The 22,567-nt window shown below is 58.2% G+C and overlaps 1 protein-coding gene across 2 annotated transcripts; it reads left to right on the top strand.

Annotated features, from left to right (window-relative positions):
- Positions 1–609: 609 nt before the first annotated feature.
- On the top strand, positions 610–22,459 carry ASIC4 (acid sensing ion channel subunit family member 4; the record flags this gene model as incomplete). Of its 2 annotated transcripts, XM_082657848.1 has the most annotated exons (10): positions 610–1,191; positions 16,820–16,964; positions 17,051–17,178; positions 17,369–17,531; positions 18,048–18,104; positions 20,002–20,155; positions 21,361–21,452; positions 21,529–21,608; positions 21,940–22,044; positions 22,243–22,459. In XM_082657848.1, the coding sequence occupies 10 exons, from the start codon at positions 610–612 to the stop codon at positions 22,342–22,344; spliced, it is 1,608 nt and encodes a 535-aa protein (XP_082513974.1). In that variant the 3' UTR covers positions 22,345–22,459. The 2 variants fall into 2 exon arrangements, with proteins under 2 accessions (XP_082513974.1, XP_082513975.1); XM_082657849.1 differs by lacking the exon at positions 18,048–18,104.
- Between the last annotated feature and the right edge of the window lie 108 nt (positions 22,460–22,567).

Here is a 22,567-nt window from a genome sequence, read left to right as displayed (position 1 = left end):
GCGGGGACCCCACGAATGGCTAGGGTGTAGCAAGAGTTTGGGGCTATCCCGACGAGGTCTCAGGCAGCAGGGACGGGCGATCCCTGTCCCGGGCTGGGGGCTGCCCCCTCCCCTGGCCTGGCTCCTGCCGCCCGTGCCGCCGGTGAAACGCTGTTGACATGTCCTGAATTATTAAGCACGGGGTGGGCTCCGGAGCACATGCTGAGCGGAGCGGCTGGGGCTGCGCGGCGTGGCGGAGCAGCGCTCGCTCCCTCGCTCCCTCGCTCGCTCGCTCGCTCGCTCGCTCGCAGGGACACACGCAGGGGCTGACAGCTGTGCCGGTGCTGATAAGGGAAGCCACAAGGAGACGATCGAGGAGAGAGACAAGCGGCGGCAGAGGCGTCAGCGGCAGCGGCAGCGGCAGCGGCAGCGCCAGGGCTGCGGAGTCGCCGAGAGTGGGAGTGACTCCCCCACCTCAGGCCCCCACCCTGTCCCCGTCCTCTTCCCGTTTGCCCTGAGTTTAGAAGAGCAGCCGCTGCCCCCGCAGCCACTCCGGAGGGCACCGGGGGCTGCTGGCCAGGGAGGGACAGGGGCAGGTAGGCTCCAACCAGTCCCAGCAGCTGGGCACAGATGCCGATCGAGATTGTGTGCAAAATCAAATTTGCAGAGGAGGATGCGAAACCCAAGGAGAAGGAGGCAGGGGATGAGCAGAGCCTCCTGGGGGCCGCGCGGGGGGCATCAGCCCCCCGGGACCTGGCCACCTTTGCCAGCACCAGCACTCTGCACGGGCTGGGCCGGGCCTGTGGCCCAGGCCCCCATGGACTGCGCAGAACCCTGTGGGCACTGGCCCTACTCACCTCGCTGGCTGCCTTCCTGTACCAGGCGGCCGGCCTCGCCCGGGGCTACCTGACCCGGCCTCACCTGGTGGTAATGGACCCGGCTGCCCCAGCCCCAGTGGCGGGCTTCCCGGCCGTCACCCTCTGCAACATCAACCGTTTCCGGCATTCGGCACTCAGCGACGCCGACATCTTCCACCTGGCCAACCTGACCGGGCTGCCCCCCAAAGACCGGGACGGGCACCGTGCCGCTGGTCTGCGCTACCCGGAGCCCGACATGGTAGACATCCTCAACCGCACTGGCCACCAGCTCGCGGATATGCTCAAGAGCTGCAACTTCAGCGGGCACCACTGCTCCGCCAGCAACTTCTCCGTGGTGAGTCCTGCCAGCCGGCCCGCCCAGCCTGGGGTGGCCAGAGGCTGGCGGTGGGGGAGGGAGTGGTGCGCAGGGCATCCTCATCAGGGCTTCCCCTCCTGCCGCCGCCAGAGGCTGGCCTCGTGTCGCCCCCATGCCCGGTGTTGCCCTCGGGCTCCCCAGCATGGAGCAGTGGACGCTCGTGGGGGCTTACCGTGCTGCTGCTGCCACTCTCTTCGGGCTCTGCCGCCGCTGCAGAGCCTAGGTCTGGGGGCCAAGGGTCCTGGAGTGGGCCCGGGGGCCCAGAAGCTGGTCAGCTTGCAGGGGAGGGATGCACCATGCTACAGCCGGACCAAGTGACCCCCGCTTTTCTCTTGCTCTCCTTTTCTCCTGTGGCCACTGGATTCTTCTCCCCACCCAAAAGGGCGATGGGGAGAGGGTGTTCTGGGGGCTCCAGCAAAGGGGGGACTCAGGGCTGCCTCTGGGGGAGCTGGCCCGGCAGGCAGCCTGGACAGAGCCGATCTTCGCGTACACTGGGTGCCAGTGTCTCTCACACACACCCCCTTTCACTGACTCGCTCACACATCCCTCTTTCACGCTGCCCCTCCAGCTTCTCCCGCTTTGCAGGCCCTCCCTCTGTTTCCTGGTTCTTGCACGGCTCTGGCTCTTACACTGAGGGTCACTCATTCACTCTTAGGTGCATGGCTCACCCTCACTGCTGCCCAGCGCGCGCGCACACACACACACACACACACACACACACACACACACACACACACACACACACACACACACACACCCCTACCGCATGGGGACATAGTTTCCTGCACACTCTCTCACACAGTGTCCCTGTCACTACACTCACGTGCACACCTGCACACCCACGCACCCAGAGAGCTGCTCATCCCCGTGCCCACATCCCAGCTCTTATTAAGCTGCTGAGGACAGGGTCACACCGTGGATGCTGTCCCCTCTTGTGACACCCCCACCTGCCTCAGCCCCTGCTCCCCGTCTCTCACATATGTGCAAACACACACACACACTCTCACGAGGAGTGGAGTGGAGTGTTGGCTTGGGCTACCCTCCCATGCACACCTCCCACAATCGGGTGTGTGAGGTGTGTGTGAAGTGTGTCTTGTATGCTGTCTGTCTGTCTGTCGGTGCTCCGTTCACCCATAGTCACAGGCTGTCTATTATTCCTGGTGCTTGAGTTGCTGTCCCCAGTCCACAGTTTACCCCCGGCATTGTGTACGTGTGGTGTGTGGGGGGTGTGTTTTCATTCTTGTGACCACCGCCCAGCGCGTGTGCAAATACATGGCATCGACGTGGTGCCCATCCAGCCCAGCCTCCAGCTCCAGCCCCAGATGGGGACCTTTTCCTTCTCATGGCCCGGCGCCCGCACGCGGGCTCTCATTCACTCACTGCCTCAGTAGCACCAGGAAACATGCTCCACCCGTGTTCCTGCCCCCACCATGCCTGCAGCCTCGGGGTCCTCCTGCCATTGGATGGCGGGAGTTGCGTAGAAATGGAGGAAGGGACGAGAAGGAGGATGTGCTGGGAGAGGAACCGGGGCGGGGAGGGGATGGCGGGGGCCTGTTGTCCAGCTGCACGCCCCTTCTTCCAGGAAAAATTCAACGCTCTCAAAGCGATTGTCCCTAAGGAGCAGTGTGTGAATGTGGCCTTTCGGGTCCGTGGGGCTCCTCTGTGAGACATCGTCACTCCTGAGTTTTGGGGGTGGGGACAGAGCCCGTGTCAGCAGGTGCTGTTGGGGCAGAAATCAATGGGGCCTTTGTGTCCCTGAGTGGGAGTTTGTGTCCCAGGCCCCGGTGAGGGGTGGAAGGGCAAGAGGAAGAGTAATGAAGCCTCAGGGGGAGGGGAGGGAAGGAAGAGATAGAGGGGCAAGGAAGCAAGGTGAGGGAGGCGGGGGGTAGCTGCCTGGCCTCCAGGAAAGGAGGAGGTGCCTGGAGGATATGGGAACAGGGAGCCCCCGGATTAAAGCTGGCGAGTCCCTGTGGATCTGGGGATGGCCAGGCAGAGGTGAGGGTGGACATCCCACAGGCCCTTTCGTACCCTGAGGATGGAGAGAAAAGGACAGAAGTTTGTGGGTCTCTGCTCTGGGGCTGCAGCAGGACAATGAGGGGCAGAGGAGCAAAGCAAGCACGGGGGGCCAGGGATTCCCCTTGGATCCACCTGTCCCCCCACTCAGCCTAGTCTCCATGCCCTTCTGCCCAAACCCCACCCCCCATGTGCTGAGTGTAACTCTCCCTTGGACCTGGCATTCCAAGGCTGAGTCTGCTGCCAGTTTACAAGGGTCTGGGATTATGGTTGGGATGGGATGATCCACGGTAACGGGGAAGATGGGGGTGTATTGTGTGGGCAAGACTGGAGAAGGGGTATGGAGACAAAGACATCAGGGGTCTCTGATGAGGACATGAGGTCCACAGTAGACTCCGTGGTGAGAATATGGAGCCCGTGATGGGGATGTGGGATCGATGGAGGGGTGATGGGTGCAGGAATCAGTGGTGGGAACCTGCCAGGGCACGTGTGCTGAGATGGTCAGAGACAACGACGCGCTTTGGGGAAGGTATGTGTTTTCTGTTGCTTTCCCCATTTCCTCCTTCCCACTCCCCACTCTGCTGTGACCTTTCTTCCGGAATCCAAGTTAATAAATGTCACATTTTCCAGCCTATTTTTACTCCGGGTAAAATGCCCTCCCCCAGTCCCCTCAGCTGCCGCTCTTGCTTCTGTTACCACTGCAGTCGCTCTCACCCCCACGCTCCCTAATATCCCCTCACTGATTCCCAATCAGTCCCTCAATCAACACGGAGTTCTGAGCACCTACTGTGTGCCAGGCTCGCTGCCAGGTGCTGCGGTGGAGAACAAAGAAGGGGAGCCCTGGTCCCCAGTCCCTGTCCTCAAGCAGCCTCCAGTCTTGTGGTGGAGCTGGGATGGGGACACTTAAAAAGCTTTGCCAATGGAGGAGTTAACCAGCCATGCAAGCAGTGTCAGGAGGTGCCGGGATTAATTGCCAAACGAGGTTACATGGATAGTAAGAGCCTGGGTTCAGAGAGAGGGGCCATTCTGGGCTGAAGAGGGCTGGGAAGGCTTAACAGATGAAGCAGCCTGGGCGAGGTTTGGAGAGGAGGGGAGGGGAGAGAGGCGAGAGAGAGGAGCGATGCTTCCACCTCTCCACCCATATGCCCCTCCACCCAGCTCATCCCATCTCTTCTCTTCGCCGCCCCCCTCCTCACCCAGTCTCATACCAACCCACTCCCACCTCCACCACCACTTATATGTTCTCTCTTCCTCCTCAATTCCTACCGCCGTCCGCTCCCCCAGCCCAGCGCGCCAAGCCCCATCTATACTTTCCCCCCTGCGGCTGCTCTCAGCCTGCCCACTTACTAGAAGGCAGAAATCACTCTTTCTTCCTAGGCTTCGTCTCTTCAGCTGTAAAATGTGGCTCTAAATTCCAGCGTCTCCTCTCAGCTGGGGACTGTACGGTGGAGTGGTCAAGTGTGTGGGTTCGGGAGCCAGACGGTCTGGACTCAAACCTTGGCTGGGTGGCCTTGGAGAAGTTAGCTTCTGTGAGCCTCAGTTTCTGTATTCGTGATATAGAATATTAGAACCTAAAAAAATTCGGGTGGTTGTGAGGATTAAAAGAGGTGGCTGTAAAGGGCATAGCACACTGCCTGGCACACACACCACGTGCACTCAGAGTGTCAGCTGTTAGAAATGCCACCACCCCAACTCCTGGCTCTCTTTAACCTGACTGTTCCCAGCACCACCTGCTGTTTTCCAACCTACGTGCTGGCATCTTCGCTAGTCTCCATCACCTAGCCTTCCTCCTCTCTTGACCCTCAAGCCTCCGCCCCCCACCCTATTATAGCATCCCCATGCTTCCCAACCCTCCCCAGGTCTCAGGCACGCGTGTGCATGTGTAGTAATGCATACACTTGAGATCCGTGCTGTCCCACAGAACACTCTGTGATGACGGAAATGTCCTGCATCTGCGCTGTCCAGCGTGGTCATCACTAGCCACACAGGCCAGTGAGCATCTGCAGTGTGATTAGTGTGACAGAGAGAATGAAGGTTCTATTCAAACAGCGGGGTGTGGCCAGTGGCTGCCATATCAGACAGTGCTGCTCTAGGTGGTCCTGGGGACGTGGTTCAGGCTGCCAGGTTGGTCAGGGCTAGGCTTTCCAACGGGCATCAAAGGATATAAAGTGATGGTGGTGGGCTGTGATCAGAAGTCCGGCCATCTCCTCTCCGGGCTGAGGTCCCCGGTTGAGCTGAGGATGGGGCCTGTGTCTGGGGACATCGAGGTGTCTGGAAACACCACCGAACAGATACACCTTTCTTCCCAGGTGCAGGACATGACCTTGGTCTTTTCCATTCTATTGTCTGGAAAATCGAGGCATGGGGAAGGCAGAGAATCCACGAGGAGGCAGGGGGAGGGCCAGCCCCTCTCTGTGGGGTCCTCCGGGGTCCAGGCAGCCCCCGGAGGTGCAGGTGACCAGAGACCTGTGGGCACTTCCCTGTTTCTATCCCCTCTCGGGCTGTCAGCCTTCCCTCCCCGCCTCCCAACCCTCCTTCCCCACACGCTGGTGACTGCCGTGACTATTAATCACTCGCCCTGTTCTCTTCCTCTCTGCTAATCAGGCACAATTAGACAAGGCCTCTTCCAGCTGGGCAGTCCTCCTCCCTGCCCCCTTCCCTCCTCTCCCAGCCCCACCCCAGCTCAGTCGGGACGGCTCTGAGGCAGAGGGAGCTGCGTGCCAGCCCTCCCTCACTCTCTGGCTCCCCCAGCCCACAATTCCAGGCTCCTCCGCCATCCCCGGCCTTCTATCCAAGCTTCCTCCTGAGCCCGCCCCTTCCCTGGTGTGGTCAGGCCGGTACTGACAGTCTCTGCACCCACTCCTTGATTGTGGGAGGGGCTACTCCACAGACGTCCCAACTCCAGGCCTCCGCCACTGGCGCCGAGGGCCTGAGGGCTGCCCCTTGCCCCCGCGACTCCGGAAGGGAGAAGATTCCCACTGCGGCCTCTCATCTACCGGATGAGCTTACCTCGGACCCTCACTCCCAGCCCAGCCCTCCGTGCCCTCCGGCCCCACCTTCTCCTGAGGCGTGAACCTGGAGAACGTTTAGTTCAACATCTAGTTCAGGGGTGGTCCTGCCTTCGGGAGCCAGGCAGATCAGGTCTGAGAAGGCACACAGTAGGGAAGGGTGGGGTATGAGGGGAAGTGAAGGTCACTTACCCTTGAAGGGAGCAGCTGTTTCTCAGCCCCAGCTAACTGTTGCCCTGTGGTCAGGGATGCCCGGTGTTAGGGGGTCTTCCAATTTGTCCAGAGAAGCCCCGAGTCTTGATTATTTTAATTAAAAATTTCCTGAGTAAAAAAAACATTCAGAGGTCTAGCTACAACTCCGACTGCAGGACCCAGCGTGCCTGCCCTCCCCACCGCCTGCCCCACTGCTGGCTGCTGCCCCTCAGGCCCTCCTGGAGGGGGCGCTCTCAGCCTGGCCGCCTCCCATTGGCCGGTGGAGTTGCCGGAGGGGGATTTGAGCCCAGCAACCAGCGGCAGGGACTGTGACTGTTACCCGGGGCTGGCCTGCAAGGGCAACGGGGAATGCCAGGAGGGACGTGCCCCACCTGGCCCTGCTCTGCAGCCCCGTGGCCTCTTCATTAATCAGGCATCAGCCCCGAGCTGGGCTCATTATCAGCTCAGCTTCTCGTGGCACTGCCGGAAGATGCTGATTAGCCTTTGAAGAAATGGCCCCCGCGTTTCCCTCTTGTCCTCCCTCTTTCTGCCCGTGCTCCTTCCTGGACACCCACCCCGGCCCTTCTGCTTCTCGGGAGGAATCTGCTCCCTCTCGCGGCTGGTGGCAGGCCTGTCTCTGCCAAGCCCAGGCCAGGGACAGAAAGGACCAGGACCAGGGGGCAGGGAGGCAGGAGCGCCCCAAGGAGTACTCGGAGTGCAGAGTTTCGGGACTACTCAGGCTGAGGTCACTGGGCGGAGGAGGGGGAGTGAATGCGGGGTGGAGACTCAGGGTGGCGGGAAGAGATGGACAGCCTCCCTGGAGGAGGGAATGAGAGGGCAGCCTCAGGCTGTTATCAGTGTTTCCCTGTCATTCTCCTGGCAATGCCACCTCCTTGGAGCAGCTGGGCAGAGGGGGTGGGGACAGCCAGAACCGTGGACAGGAGGCCTGAGGGTTTGGGGGTTTTGTTTTTTTGTAAATCCTGGTGGAGGCTTAGGGTCTTGGAGCCATCCCACATGAATGGCGGGTGGGAAGGCAGGAGGAGGACAGAGACCCCGTGGGTGGAGATAAGAGGCTTCAGAGTGCTGTGTGTTTTCCAGAAGAGGGAGGGGGTATCTGCAATTCTTCCCCGGCGCTCAGGCCCCGAGGAGGCCGGGGTTGGCAGCGCTGAAAATCCAACCTCCCCCCCCCCCGCAAATGTTCACCATGCCCTTGGGACACCCATTTTCAGTCAGAGGGGGAACAGTTCCAGAAAGACAGGCACAGGCAGCAGCAAGAGAGTTCAGAGAGGAGCCACGGGATGATTAAGGGGAAATGGAGGATTGATTTAGGAGGAAAGATTAAAGGAGCTAAATCCGTGGCGCTTGGCTCAGCGGTGACTAAGCGTGGACAGGATAATAGCTTTACAAATGTGTGAAAGGTGTAAATACCAAAGGGGGGGAGGGGAGGCGGCTCGGCGGGCCAGGAGAGCGGGGCTGGGGGCTGAGGAGGCCCCCGGAAGGGCTGGGGGCCCTTGGGCGACTGCCCGGTAGGGCTGGCTCCTCTCCAGTAGGGGTGCAGGGGGAGCAAACGGGGTGTCGGGGAGCCCCGGGTTCCAAGCTGGGGTTCCATTTCGGGGCCGCAGCTTCGCCGGCCTGTGCTGACCTCCACGTCCCACTCCCGCCCCGCTGAGGATCTGAGGCCGCGGGTTCAAATCCCATCCGAGTCCCTCTGCGTCCCTCGGCACCGGGCCTTTCCCTCTGCATCCATCCGCTGGGGCCCGGGCCGCCGCCCCGCCGTGCCGGCTCGCGCCCCTCGCTCCTCCGCGGCCGCGGAGCGCGGCGGGAGGCGGTGTCTCCCTCCGCGGTGGAAGCCTTTGGCGCGGCTGTGTGCGGAGGTCACTTTGCCGAGGAGCCGGGAGCCGGAGGAATGCAAATGAGGCAAACCCCGGGAGGAGAATGGAGGAGCCCGGAGAAGACCGGAGGGAGGGCGCCCGGGCGCCGCGATGGATGCCTGCCCCGCGGGAGGGAGGAGGGGGGCGGCGAGGAGCACGAGGCGGTGGGTGCGGCCTTCTGGGTGCGGCTGGGCCCAGCCTGGAGGCTCGGGCGCACTCACCCACCTCCTCCATCTCCTCCACCTCCTGGGTCTCGGTTCCTGAACTCCCTCCTGGACACGGATGCGATCCACTGTGTAGGCAAGCTCTTAACGAATAACTTTGCATCGAGGGCTGGAACGTCAGGGAAGGACTTCGTTACAAATTAAAAATATTCCCGTCTGCAAAACTGACTTTCTAGGGTTTAAGGCCTATGCGGTCGCTACCTGGGAACAGGTTTGGCTGTTTACCTGCGTCCTGGAGACCCCGCTCTCTCCTCTCCAGTGGAGACGCGGCGCTCCCTGAGATCACCGTGTTCTTCCACGGCCCCAAGGGCTTCGGGCTCCCAGCTCCAGCTCGGCCTCAGCCTGGCCTCAGCCTGGAGTCGTACGGCCTTGACTGTCTCCTACTTCTCCACTACTGCCCACGCGTTTACATTTGCTCAAACGTCGTGCCCATTTCCTCCTAGACTCACAAGCACTTCTACCTTGGAGAAGAAGTCGCCTTGAAGAGCACCTGGGTGGCTGGGGGCTGGGGGGATGCTGCGTTGACCCTGAGGGGGAGGGCAGGCGCACTAGGGCCGGGGTGGGGTGGGGTGGGGGGTATTCTCCCTGTGTCTGACTGTGGTGTGATCGGATGCCCTTCCTGGGTGGATGAGTGCGCTTGCTCTGGGAAGCTTTATACTCTCCAACCCAAGTCGAATTCCCGTTCCACTCTCAGGGGACTTGGATTGGTCTCCCTATCATACCACCTATCCCAGCAGTAGTGATTTGCCTGTCCCTGGGATTGTTGGTTTTGTGTGCTTTGTTCACCACCGCTGTATACCTGGCTCCCAGCCTAGGTGCTCAATAAACACTTTTGGAATGAATGAATGCCTTTGGGGCCAGATAGCCAGCTCCCTCAGGGCAGAGACCAGTGATTTTGTTCTCCGAGTCATCCCCAGTAGCAGGCATAGTACCTGGCGTATTGTACAGGCTCAAGGAACGGTGTTGGACAAGTAAGTGTGATGTGAACACCCACCATTTCTTTTTTTCTTTTTTAAATAAATTTATTCATTTATTTATTTATTTTTGGCTGCATCGGGTCTTCGTTGCTGCACGTGGGCTTTCTCTAGTTGCGGCAAGCGGGGGCTACTCTTTGTTGCAGTGTGCGGGCCTCTCAATGCAGTGGCTTCTCTTGTTGTGGAGCATGGGCTCTAGGCGCGCGGGCTCAGTAGTTGTGGCATGCAGGCTCAGTAGTTGTGGTGCACGGGCTTAGTTGCTCCACGGCATGTGGGATCTTCCTGGACCAGAGCTCAAACCCGTGTCCCCCGCACTGGCAGGTGGATTCCCAACCACTGTGCCACCAGGGAAGTCCCCACCCACCATTTCTTAAGCACCTCCTATTCACTGGGGCTGTGCCAGGTATGTTTCAGCACGCAGTGGCTGTTAACGCAGAGTCCAGTGCCAGATCACCTGGTTCCCTCCTCTGCCACGTCATGTGACTCTGGCCAGCTCCTTACCCTCTCTGGACTTCCACTGTCTTGTCTGTAAAATGGAGATGTTTAGAAACCTCCAATAGAGGGTTTTTGTGAGAATCAAGGAGTTAATTGATATAAAAGGCTTAGGACTATGCTTGACACAGAGTAAGCACTGAATAAATGTTAACTGTGGCTATTATCTGTGTACATTATCTCTTTCCTCATAACACCTCTGACATGCCTATTATTATTCCTGTTGTACAGATGAAAAGTGGCGGGTCAGAGAGGTTAAATGACTGAACCCGAATCCCACAGACAGTAAGGGCAGGGCTGCAGGCCTGTGCCCTCCTCTGATAGGACAGCCAGATCTCAGACCCTGGGGGGTTTGCTCTGACAGAATTCCATCCTCTCCCACAATTGCTGAGAGGGCCTTTACCAAGGTGCATGATGCCGTGTGAGAATGGGCCCAGTGGGGAGCCGAGATCAAATGGCCGCACCGTCTTGGCGAGAAGATTCCCTAAATGGGCTCCCCTGCTTTCTTGGGCACCTTGCACACATCCCTCTGGACTTATCTCTGATCTTCACTACTAACCTTAGGAGGAGGAATTACCATTCCCCCTTTTACTGATAAGTAAACTGAGGCTCAGAGAGGTTAAATCGCCACCCACGGTTGTTTGTCCAAGGCTGGGGGCAGAGCCAGGACTTGAACCCTATTCTGTCAGCTCCAAAATGTGCACCCATTTTTCCATGTTATGAAGCTTAGGTGGATCCTTTTCCAGCACCAGATTCAATGGTCGATCTCTGCCCCAGTTTGGGCCTTACTGGTCTCCACAACACTCTTATTACTAATATTGAGGCCTCATGTATATGATGTTACCTTGCAAATGCCTTTCACCTACTTCATTTCTTTTGAGACTTATAACAAACCTGTGAACTAAGTCGAGCAGGAATTTCTATCCCCACTTGACGGATGAGGAAACTGAGGACCAAAGAAGTAAAAAAATCACTTTACTAACCAAGGTTACACAGCTGTCACTGGTGGAGCCAGAGCTGGGATCAGGGTCTACTGACCCCCAGGGGGGTGATGGAGGTTAGTGGAGAATGCTGGGGCCCAGTGGGGGGTGGGGGACTGGGCTCAGGTTCTGAACGTGCCCTCTTTTTTCTGTATGTCTTTGGATATGTCCCTTGCCATCTCTAGGCTTCCAATTTGGCCTTTGTACAGTGAGGGTTTGGACTGAGTTACCTCCCGGTTCTGACCAGCGCAGACACCTTAGGCATTCTGAGTTGGTACTATCTTCCCTGGCGAGGACAGAGGAGGAGAAGGCTTGGAACCTGGGTGCTTGGGCCACCCCTGAGTGAAGCTGGGGCCCCAGGACCATCTGAATTGGGATGCCGGCCACAGTCCAGGGCAGATGAAGAGGTACCCACTTCCACTGGCCCACTCTGGACCCCAGGGCACTGCAGGATTAAGGGGAGTTCGCTCCAGGGGCCTAAGTGAGAGGCATGGGGCCGGACCACATCAGGAGAGGGCTGATGGAATTTGGAGGGATAAAGCAGCCATGGAAAAGAGGGCTGGGGGGAGGTGCCAAGGCCTCGGCAGAGGCAGGGTGCCCAGAAGGCGCTGGAGATAAAGCCCAGGCTGCAGATTAGCGCTGGGATTAGCCCAGCCTGGCTGTTCCTGGCTGCTTCTTATCTCCTGGCGGGCCCGGCGGAGGAGCCCTCTCCCCCACCGCTCTGAGCCCTGGCCCTGCTAATTGCCTGTTAACCCTGTGGGCTCCTTGACTGCAGGGAGGATGAGGGGTTGGGGAGGGGTGGGTAAGAATGCGAGGAAACGGGAGCTGTGGACAGATGGAACTCAAGGGACTGAGAGAGAAGCCACTGCTCAGAGGAGCAAGCTCTGGACTGATCTCTCCGACCCTGATCATCGTCTAGGGCAGACCTGGAGGGGAGGGAAGGGCGCCTGGGGAGGGGTTCCTGGCTTGGGGAGGTGGCTTCAGGCCCAGGGAAAAGTCAAGAGGAGGAATACAAGAGTCAGTGACTGGACACCTAGACTGGAGAATAGAGAGAAAAGGAAACAGTATAGAGATGCAGCGGGCAAAAGAACAGAGAGGCTGGGGGGCAGCCAGGCCAATGGGAGAAAGACGAGGCCAGGGGGACGGACAGGCTGACAGAGGGCAAGGGACAGAGACACAGACCAGATGGATAACTGATCAGATGCTGAGGACAGACAGGCCAGGAGGATGGAGAAAGACCTGAGAGAGAGACAGATCAGGCGACCGAGGCTAGGGAGATGGACAGACCCAGGGCAGGGTCCAGGCCAACACTAAAGGGGAGGTGGTCTGAGAGGGACAGGCAGAGTGCTGGCAGGAAGGAAGCTGGTCCACGGGTCTGCCTGCAGCATGGACACAGACCTATCTAGAACCCGTCCAGCCTAGGTCTGGAGGGCTTCAGCCCAGGGCCAGGGGGATGGACCTAGGAGTGAAGGCAGAGAGCAAGGGAGGGCCGAGAAGAGGGAGAGCCAGACGGAAGAAGAAGGTGGGCTCTGAGATGGGGACAGGGCCCAGAGGCTGAGGCTGGTGGGGGGGGGGCGGGGATCTGGAAATAGCCCCTTGGCCCATCAGGGCACATCCTAGCCCAGGAGCTGCCCCTTTCCGTGGCTGGACTCTGGACCCTCAACTCCTGTCCACACACCCTCCTCTGGGGCCATTCAGGAGAGAGCAGTGGACAGCCAGTGGGACCCTGTGGCAGAGCGGCCGTGCCGTCTCCATGGAAGAAGATGTGGGCTGTGCTGCTACCAGAGTTCTGCCACTTAGGAGCTGGTGGTTCCACCCGCTGCTGCCTGCCTGGCCCAGGGACCGTCTCCAGGGCAATGCTCTGCTCTGCTCTGCCCCACAGTCGGGCCTGACCCGGGCTGTGCAGGTGTCCTGGCCCTGCCAGTCTGGCCTGTCTACTCCCTGCAGACCATTGTCCATCAGCAGACCCAGAGTCCTTCCACCCATCTCCCTTTGTCACCCCCACTCTACACAGTCGCCTCAAGGGCAGGCGTACCAGGTAGCCACCACCATCTGAAGCCATTGGAGCCAAAGCCTTCCCAGTTGGCTCTGCCCTGTACAGGGAGAGTTTCAGTGTCAGGTAGCCCGTGTCTGTGTCTATGTGGTGGAGGTATCGAGCAGGGAGGCTGCCCCAGCCCCACCCAGGTTCAGGAGGCTACCAGACTCATTCATTCACTGAACACCTACCAGGTGTTTTATAAGCACTAACTCTGCTTTGGCATCAGGCTCAGTTCTGCTCGAATCTCTGCTGTCATTTACTTGCTGTGTGCCCTTAGCCAAGTCATTTTCCCTCTCTGAGCTTCCTCAACATGAAATGGGGGCTACAATGCTTACCTCATGTGGTTTTCTTGGAGGCTCAAAGGAGAAACTAGATCAAAAGTACAGGACCCAGTACAAAGTGGGAATGTTTGATAATGTCCACTTTGCATTCCTTCCCTCGACCTCACTCCTCCTTCTGCAAATTGCACTGGGCTCTGGGGATACCAAGATGATGAAATGGGGCTCCCAGCCTCAGGGAGTCCATGGTCCCATGGGAGAGACCATGACAGTGCCCAGCGGTCAGGGTCAGCCGCTGCACACCGGGGGGCGCGAGTGAGCAGCTCACTACTGGGATTCCCCCATGCAGCCCATGCCTTGTTTAGCCTCCCAACTGGAGCACACACTGAAAAACGGCTGCAGCAGCAAGAGCTGATTCCAGCATCTTCTTGGCCCAAAATAGGAAGGGGATGAGTGCTTTGAGATTTGGGACAAATACTTACATATTCCCCCCATCTGCCTTTCCCCCACCACTGAGGACACAGGGATCTTGCCCTCAGCCCTCTTCAGGGCTCTCCTCCCTCCAGTGGCATGTAAAGCACAGGTCTAGAGTCAGCCTGTCTCGCTGGACTCTTGCCCCTTCGACTAGGGCCTTTCTACTCACGGTGCGGTCTGCAGACCAGCAGGTTGTTAGAAATGCAGAATCTCAGTCTTGCTGCCCAACACACGTTTACTGAATCAGAATCTGCATTTTAGCAAGATCCCCAGGTGCTTTGGGTGCACATTAAAGTTTGAGAAGCACTGATCTTGGAGACCTTGGCAAATCAGCCAACCTCTCGGAGCCTCAGTTTCCTTATCTGTAGGATGTAGGATCATTGTGAGATTCCATCGGAAAGAACATATTAAGCATTTAGTGCAGTGCCTGGGGCAGAGCAGATGCTCTGGGACTGTCAGTGATGCCTACTCCTGCCCCCAGATGGACACACAACAGGGAGCTGCGGCAGGGGTGATACAGACAACGTCAAGGAGTGGAACCCAGAAGGTGGCGAGGGTGCAGAAGGAGGGGGGAGGGACAGGTGAGGAATTGAATTGAGAGGCAGCAGATATGGAGAAGAGAGTAAGGAAGGTATAGAGGAGTGGAGTGCAAGGGAAGGAGGGATGGAGGAAAAGGGGTCGAGCGTTGAGACTCCAGTCTTATTTCAGCTGGATGGGGTTGAAGCAGGAGCCGGGGCTTGGGGTGCTGTAAGCTTGGGTTGGGGGAGTTGCCAGCAATGGATTGTGGGAACACCTTGGGTCTTGCATCTCAATGAGTTCCACCTCTCCCCCTAAGCTGTGTGACCTTGGGCAAGTCACATCACCTCTCTGAGCTCTGGTTTCCTCATCTGTATTAATCAGGCTAATTAAACCTACCTGATACCAGAGTGGCTGAGGAGATGAAATGGGGTGGCAGATGCTGCCATGTTTTGTAAACTGTGCAGTTCTTGTTATTTGCGCGCTTTTGTTTTGGGAATCTGAGGCAGGGTGTTTGGGTGATAGAAGAACTGTCTTGAGAGGGGAGAATCAGCAGGGCAATTACACTAGGGGGATGGGGATGGGAGACAACCCTGCCTCACAACGAGGGCACCCCCAGGCCCCCAGTTCTTAGAACGCCTCGCTCCTACCGCCCTCCACCCAGCCCTCTCCCTTCCACAGCCTCCCTCTGGAGCCAGGCGTTTAGGAGTCTTTTCCCTTACACTGCCTCATGCCTTTTCTCCCAGCTTTCACCAGAGTGAAAATGTTCCCAGGGACAGAGGCCGGGGAGAGAGAGAGTGATTGAGTGCGCTGACCTCCTTACCCCCAGGGAAGGTACCGCCTGTGATGGGTTTGACCCGGGGGCTGGTCTCTGTGGGGTGAGCCTGGCAGGGGGGGACTCCCATCTGCCTCTCCCTCAACTTCCTCCCGACCCCAGCTGCTCGCAACTCCCATCGGTAGCTCTGTCCCCGCCAGAGCCTCGGCTTCCATCTCCGGGGCTGCAGCGCCATCTGGTGTTCACATGGGAGGACTCTCTGCAGAGGAAAAGCGAGATTGGCTGCTTCTGCGCCGGCGGAACCGCGTATTAAAGTATTCCTTGTGCCCCGCCCTGGAACAGGTGCTGGACTCATTGCCCCTGTGCAGCATGAATTCTAGTGGGGGGAAGATGAGCAATGAACACAGAGGCAAACAGATAAGCAAGATCATCTCAGGTCTTGATGAGGACTTTGAGCAAACCAACAAATGCTTTTGATGAGGGGAGGCTGACACTGGGAACGTGTGTGTGGTATAGGAGTGTGCATCTGAAGAAGGGACACTTAACCTCAGGCTTAGAAGATGAGCAGCTAGCCATGCCAACTGGGGGCAGGATTTGGGAAGACATTCCAGGAGAGGGAACTGCGTGAACAAAGGCCTGGGCAGGGAACTCGCTCCGAAACTTTGAATTTGTCTCAGAGATCTGGGAGTGGAAAGGCAGGAGACAGAGGCAAAGGTTACCTCACGTGGAGACTTTCAGGCAAGGGAAGGAATTTGGCTTTATGCTCTGGGATATGGGAAGCCATTGGTGGACTTCAAGTTGGCAAGTGGCTTGATTGGATCTCCTCAGTTTAGAATGAACACTCTGGCTACTGTGTAGTGAATGGCTTTGGAGAGAGAGGCAAAGACCGATGAAGGGCACCAGTTAGGAGCCTGCCGCCGTGGCCGGGGGGGAGATGATGGTGAAAGGGGAACATGAGATGGAAGGAGAGTAGATGGATTCTAAATAGATATTGCCTGGGACAGCAGCTGCATTGTATGCCTGGTCACCCCTGTCCCATATCCCAGCAACCAACCTACAGGGAGAGGGAGAGTTCAGGGATTCTGACTTGAGAAACTAGGTAGGTAGTGGGGCCCTTTACTCATAAGAGGAGAATGGGTCGGGGACAGGATTTGGGAAGACATCAAGAGTTCTGCTAATTTTTAAAATTTTATTTATTTATTTATTTTGGCTGCGTTGGGTCTTCGTTGCTGCACGCGGGCTTTCTCTAATGGCGGTGAGCGGGGGCTACTGTTCGTTGCGGTGCGCGGGCTTCTTATTGCGGTGGCTTCTCTTGTTGCGGAGCACGGTCTCTAGGCACGCGGGCTTCAGTAGTTGTGGCACGCAGGCTCAGCAGTTGTGGCTCGCGGGCTCTAGAGCACAGGCTCAGTAGCCGTGGTCCATGGGCTTAGTTGCTCCGCAGCATGTGGGATCTTCCCGAACCAGGGCTCGAATCTGTGTCCACTGCATTGGCAGGCGGATTCGTAACCACTGCGCCACCAGGGAAGTCCAAGAGTTCTACTATTGATATGTTAAGCTGGAGGTGCCTTTTAATCATCTAAGAGAGGATGTCAGTAGAAATGATGGAGCTCAAGGGAGGCTGGGCTGTCGGTTGGTTGCTGGGATATGGGACAGGGGTGACCAGACAGGTCTGGTGGCCGTCACAGGGGACAGGGAACCCTAAGCCTAAGGCATTGTCTTTCATCTCCCCCTTCCACACCCCCGCCCCTCCCGCTCCTGTCTCTTATTCCCAGGTCTATACTCGCTATGGGAAGTGTTATACCTTCAACGCGGATCCACAGAGCTCACTGGCCAGCCGGGTGGGGGGCATGGGCAGTGGCCTGGAGATCATGCTGGACATCCAGCAGGAGGAGTACCTGCCCATCTGGAGAGAGACAAGTACGCAGGCGGGAAAGGGACAGGGGCTCCGGCCTGGGTCCTCTGCCTAGGGTGGGTTTCCAAAGGTGCCCATCTCTACTGTGCAGACGAGACGTCGTTTGAGGCAGGCATCCGAGTGCAAATCCACAGCCAGGAGGAGCCACCCTACATCCACCAGCTGGGCTTCGGCGTGTCCCCAGGTTTCCAGACCTTTGTGTCCTGCCAGGAACAGCGGGTGAGCACCTCCAGCTGGGTCCTGGGTCAGGCACAGGGCCGGGCCTTTGGGCTCAGAGGGGATGCTGACCAGATCTGCCCCCCAGAAGCTCACATCCCACCAGCCCTCACATGGACTTTACTGGGGCTGTGGGCGCCGGAGGGCCGGGTGGGACGTCTGTGCGTGACCCCGTCATGCCCCACCTCTGCAGCTGACCTATCTGCCCCAGCCCTGGGGCAACTGCCGAGCGGAGAGTGCGCTCAGGGAGCCTGAGCTTCAAGGCTACTCAGCCTACAGTGTGTCTGCCTGCCGGCTGCGCTGTGAAAAGGAGGCCGTGCTTCAGCGCTGCCACTGCCGGATGGTGCACATGCCAGGTGGGCACCCCACCCCCTGCCAGCTCTCTGTGTCACCCTGCCAGGCTCCAGAACCTCCAAGGGCAGAACACTGCTCATGTGCAGGGGGGCAGGTGCACGTGTATGACAACATGTGTGCATGTCTCTGCCCACGTGAGTGTACATGGTATGTGTTCAGGATTTTATGCATGTTTTCACGTATGCATATGGGATGCACACGTGCATGTCTGTGTGCCTGTTAATATGTATTTATGCGTACATGTACTTGTGCATATCTGTACTTTTGTACTTGAGGTTGTGTGCATGTGCTTGAACACGTGCATGCAAATCCATGTGCATATGTGTGTGTGTGCAAGCACGCATGGATTTACGTGCATATGTGCATGCGTACATCTCCATGCTTCTATGCACAGGCATGTATAAATTCATGTGCACACATTTATGTGTGTGCATGCATGTATGTGCCCACATTTGGGAATATGGGGGGGGAGAGTGGATGGAACTATAGACTCCAGGAATAATCTTCTCTCCTTTCAGGCAATGAGACCATCTGCCCGCCAAATATCTACATCGAGTGTGCTGACCACACACTGGGTCCGTGCTGCCTTCTCCCCTCCCCACCTCTCCGGCCCCCTCCTCCTCTTCGTCTCTCTGTGCACCCTGGTCCTCACTGCCTTGCCTCCCCTCCTCCCAGTCTCTTCCTGGGTGTTTTTTTTCCTGGGGGTTGAGCCTTATCCCGTACCTCCAGGGGTCTGAGGACCTTTGCAGTTGTGGTAGAGAGAGCAGGGTGGGGGGTTGCAGAGAACCGGAACTGAGAGTGAAGGGCGGGGCTTCTCATCTTGCTTCAGCCAATGAGCTTGCCTCTCTGGGAAAGTGAAATGTCTTCTCCCTTGGTATGAGAAAAGATGTATTGCTGGCTACCGGTGTGGGTAAGGCAACCCCATCTGTCCATAGGTCTCGCCTGATCCACACTTCATTCATTCATTCATTCATTTATTCATTCTACAGGTGTTTGCAGCCTGCACTGGGGCCAGAGGTAAAAGTGGGAACAAGAGCTCTGCTCTTGTAGCGCTTACCGCCTGGCGGGGCTGTGGACGGGCATCACAGCACCGCGTGTTAGTCCTTGTGTAGGGGAACCTCAGCGATCCTACAGGGCCCCAGCAAGGGCATGCAGCCTCACCTGGGCAGGCAGGGAGGATTCCCAGAGGGAGTGACATATGAGCTGAGACTGGAAGGATGTGGAAGAGTCAGCCAGGTGAAAAGGGGGGACGTGTTCTAGGCAGTGGGAACAGCTCGTGCTAAAGACCTGTGGCCAGAGAGAGCGTGTGTGTCTGGAGCCCAGAAAGGTCAGTGTGGCTGGAGGTCAGAGAACAAAGGAGGGCTTGGAAAGAGCGGGGGAGGCTCTGGGAAGCCAACAATGGCTTAAGGCAAGGCAAGAATGTCTTCTGATTTTAGGAAGGGGACCCTGATTAGATGTGAGGATGGATAAGCGGGGAGGAAGACTAGGAACAGGGTGACCGGTCAGGAGAGCTCGGCGGTAATCCAGACGCTGGGGCCACGGGGGCGGCTTTGAGGTGCTGCGGCAGTAGAATCACACCTTCTCTGTCCCACACACCAACTGCATCTGCCAAAGGGGTGATTGAAGCGTGTTTAATGAAGGAACAGATGTAAGTGGGGATAAGGGAACCACAAGGGGTGGTGAGACTCCACAGAACTAAGGAGCCTTTCTTGCCCCCGCGCCTTAAGGGGCAAAGGAAGGGGTTGCTACTGGCACCCAGAGAGGGACCTGTGGCTGTCTGAGATGGACAGGAGCCGGGAGCCGGGACCACAAGTGAGGAAGCCTGGCATCTCTCCCCTCCTTGCCCTGTGATCCTGACGGGGCCTCCCATTGGCCAAACCCAACCCAAAGCCATAGGACAGGGAGTCTAGGTGATGCATTTGGCAGAGATTGGCATCCTGGGACAGAGCAAGGTGGGGAGAGTGGAGAGTGGATCTGTGGGGGCGAACATACTGAGCGTAATAACCCTGCCCATTTGTCCTTCTGTCCGTCCATCCATCCATCCATGTATCCACTCATCCATCCACCCATCCGTAGGCATACGTGAACACATGCATACATCCCATTCATCCCAGCATCCTCTCCAAGCCCCTCATGTGTCTGAGGCCTCATGTGGTTAATTAGCTCTGGTGGGTGGCCCGTGCCCTCCCTCTGAGCCAGGAGGACCTCTCTGTCCCAGGGGGCTGGGCAGCAGAGGGATGAGCCTATAGGAGTGTGCTGGGGGTTCTGCCTCCGCCCACTTTCTTGGATGGTCTGAAGCTGGTCCAGGAAGGGACTCCCAGCCAGTCTCCCCCAGGCAGTGCCAGTGCTGGCCAGACCGGGCCCTCAGTTTGGGTGTGCCTGCCTCAGGACAGCCCCTAAGCTTCCTCCCTGCAGCTGGTGTGCCTCTGGGCCATCCCACCCCGCACAGCAGCTGGCGCCTCTGTGTTGCAGATTCCTTGGGTGGGGGCTCCGAAGGCCCATGTTTCTGCCCTACCCCCTGCAACCTGACCCGCTACGGGAAAGAAATCTCCATGGTCAAGATCCCCAACAGGGGCTCAGCCCGGTACCTGGCAAGAAAATACAAGCGCAATGAGACCTACATACGGTACGTATGTGTGTGTGTGCGTGCGTGTGTGCGTTTGTGAGTGTGTGTCTGTGTGTGGTGGAGGCCACCCTCAACAGGCCTGGTGCATGGTGGAGGCTGGGAGTGGGCTGCATCTTTGTTAATAATGAGTCTCCTGCCAGGAATGCCTTTCACGATCTTTTTCTTCTAGCTAACCCCTACCCATCCTCCAAGTCACATCCTGTGTCTCCACCTCCAGGGGAGCCCTTCTTAGCCCAAACACCTTTCATCTGCACCCCCACAGCACCCTGTACATACTTCTGTCGTTGCATTTACCCACTGTTTTGTGTTTGCATGTCTTTTGCACGTCTGTTTGTGCGTCTTTCTCCCCCAGCAACCTGGAGCCGCTAAATGCATGTCCAGTGAATGCTGTGCAGAGGGAGAGGAACTGGAAGGGATGGGGGAGGAGCCAGGTGGCCCACAGGAGGGGTCCCACTGAGCCTTGGGCCTGGTACCCTGCAGCCAATCTACCAATGCTGAGCATCCTCTGAGTGCCAAGCCCAGCGCTGGCTCCTATGGGGACAGAGATGATTATAACACAGAACTCATGCCACAGTTTGCGGATGGGGCCGTGTTTGAAGGTGTGGGACTGATTCTTAGGCCCCAGGAGAGATGAATGTGCATAGGGGAAGTAGAGGAGGCATGAGCTGGGCCTCTGAGCACGCCGGGTTTGGGTCCGTGAGAAGAGGAGAGAGGGGAGGCATCCCAGTTAGAGATCTATGGGCTGATGTCAAGACCAGCCTGAGCAGCAGGGAGGCTGTGTGGAAAGAAGCAGATAAAAAAGCGGTTTGGATAAGAAGGTACAGTGCAGCTGATCATGGGCAGTCTTGAAGGTCTGGAAGAGGAATTCTGGAGTAGACTGTCAAGCAATAGGGAGGCACTGAAGGTTCTAGAGAGGTATGGGGATGGGTCAAAGTGAAAACTATTTGCTGCTTTAGAGAAGGCGGGGTTGGGGCGGGGAGTGGGAATCTTGCCGGCCCAGGAGTTTTGTTTTATTCTCCCAGGCCCTTTGCTAGCCCTCAAAAGATGAAGCTGACAGGCATCTGGGCCTGTCTCACCTCACAGCTTTTGGGAGGTTCTTGGCACAGGGGGGCCTCAGATCCGGATCTGCTGGGCCTGGGATGTCCCGCCAGCCGTCTCCTCAGGAAGACGGCCCCTTAAGGATACCCTGCTTCCTGTCTCTACAGGGAGAACTTCCTGGTCCTAGATGTCTTTTTTGAAGCCCTGACATCCGAGGCCATGGAGCAGCGAGCAGCCTACGGCCTGTCAGCCCTGCTGGGTGAGCCCCAGCCCCGATTCCACGGGGGTGGACCGGACCCGCCTGCCCCCTCTGACCCTGCTCTCATGCTCCCCAGGGGACCTCGGGGGACAGATGGGCTTATTCATCGGAGCCAGTGTGCTCACGCTGCTGGAGATCCTAGACTACATCTATGAGGCAAGGGATGGGGCCCTGGTGGGGGCCACCCAGATGGGGAGGGGCAGGTAGGAGGAAGGGCTGGGGGGAAAGCAGAGGGGCAGTGCAGGCTTCCTGGTGGAGCTGGACTGCCGGAGGTCAAGCTCAGGGTCATTTACCAGCGTCCCCTGACTGGTGGGAAGGCCCGAGCGCGCTGAGGAGTCAGGAGAGGGGGATGGGTGAGGAGGACTGGGGTGTCCTAGGGGGGGTTTGCTGGGCCAGCAAGTCCTATGAGGTGGGCCTGGTGGGGCCCATCCTTCTCCTCTAGCGAGTTTCCTGAGCCCACTGCTATCCTCCCACCCCGAACCCCCAGGTGTCCTGGGACCGACTGAGGCGGGCGTGGCGTCGTCCCAAGACCCCCCTCCGGACCGCCACTGGGGGCATCTCCACTTTGGGGCTTCAGGAGCTGAAGGAGCAGGTGAGGGTGAGCGCTGTATACAGCCAGCGTCCTCTCCCAGGACTGAATCCCCCCATAACTTCTGAACTAGCCTGCGGGGGGGGGGGGTTCCTGGGCTCCCCTGAGGCCTCTGCCCCAGGGGACAGGGTAAGGCTGGCTGTGTGAGGCCTGGGGGTACCACGTGAGCTCTCCCCGTCCCACCCGCTCTTCGCCTCGCAGAGTACCTGCCCAAGCCAGGGCCGCGCTGAAGGCGGAGGCACCAGCGGCCTGCTCCCAAACCACCACCCCCCGGGAGGCCTCTTTGAAGACTTCGCTTGCTAGGATGGTGCTGCGTCCAAAAGGACCCAGGAGTCTGGGACTCCAGCCCAGATCCCCACCGTAGCCTCCCGCTCTTAGGACCGAAGTCTTGGGGGCAGCCCAAAGCTGAGGGGAAGAGGGCGGTGCTCACTGGGAGGGTGGGGACTCGGTCCCTGCTCTCACCCACCCTAGTGCCAGCTGCTTTGCACAAGGGTCCCTCTTGTCCACACCCTCCACCCCCAGGCTG

Source organism: Grampus griseus (genome assembly GCF_964374135.1).
Source record: "Grampus griseus genome assembly, chromosome: 7".
Lineage (NCBI taxonomy): Eukaryota > Metazoa > Chordata > Mammalia > Artiodactyla > Delphinidae > Grampus > Grampus griseus.
This window is presented reverse-complemented; position numbering and strand designations above follow the sequence as displayed.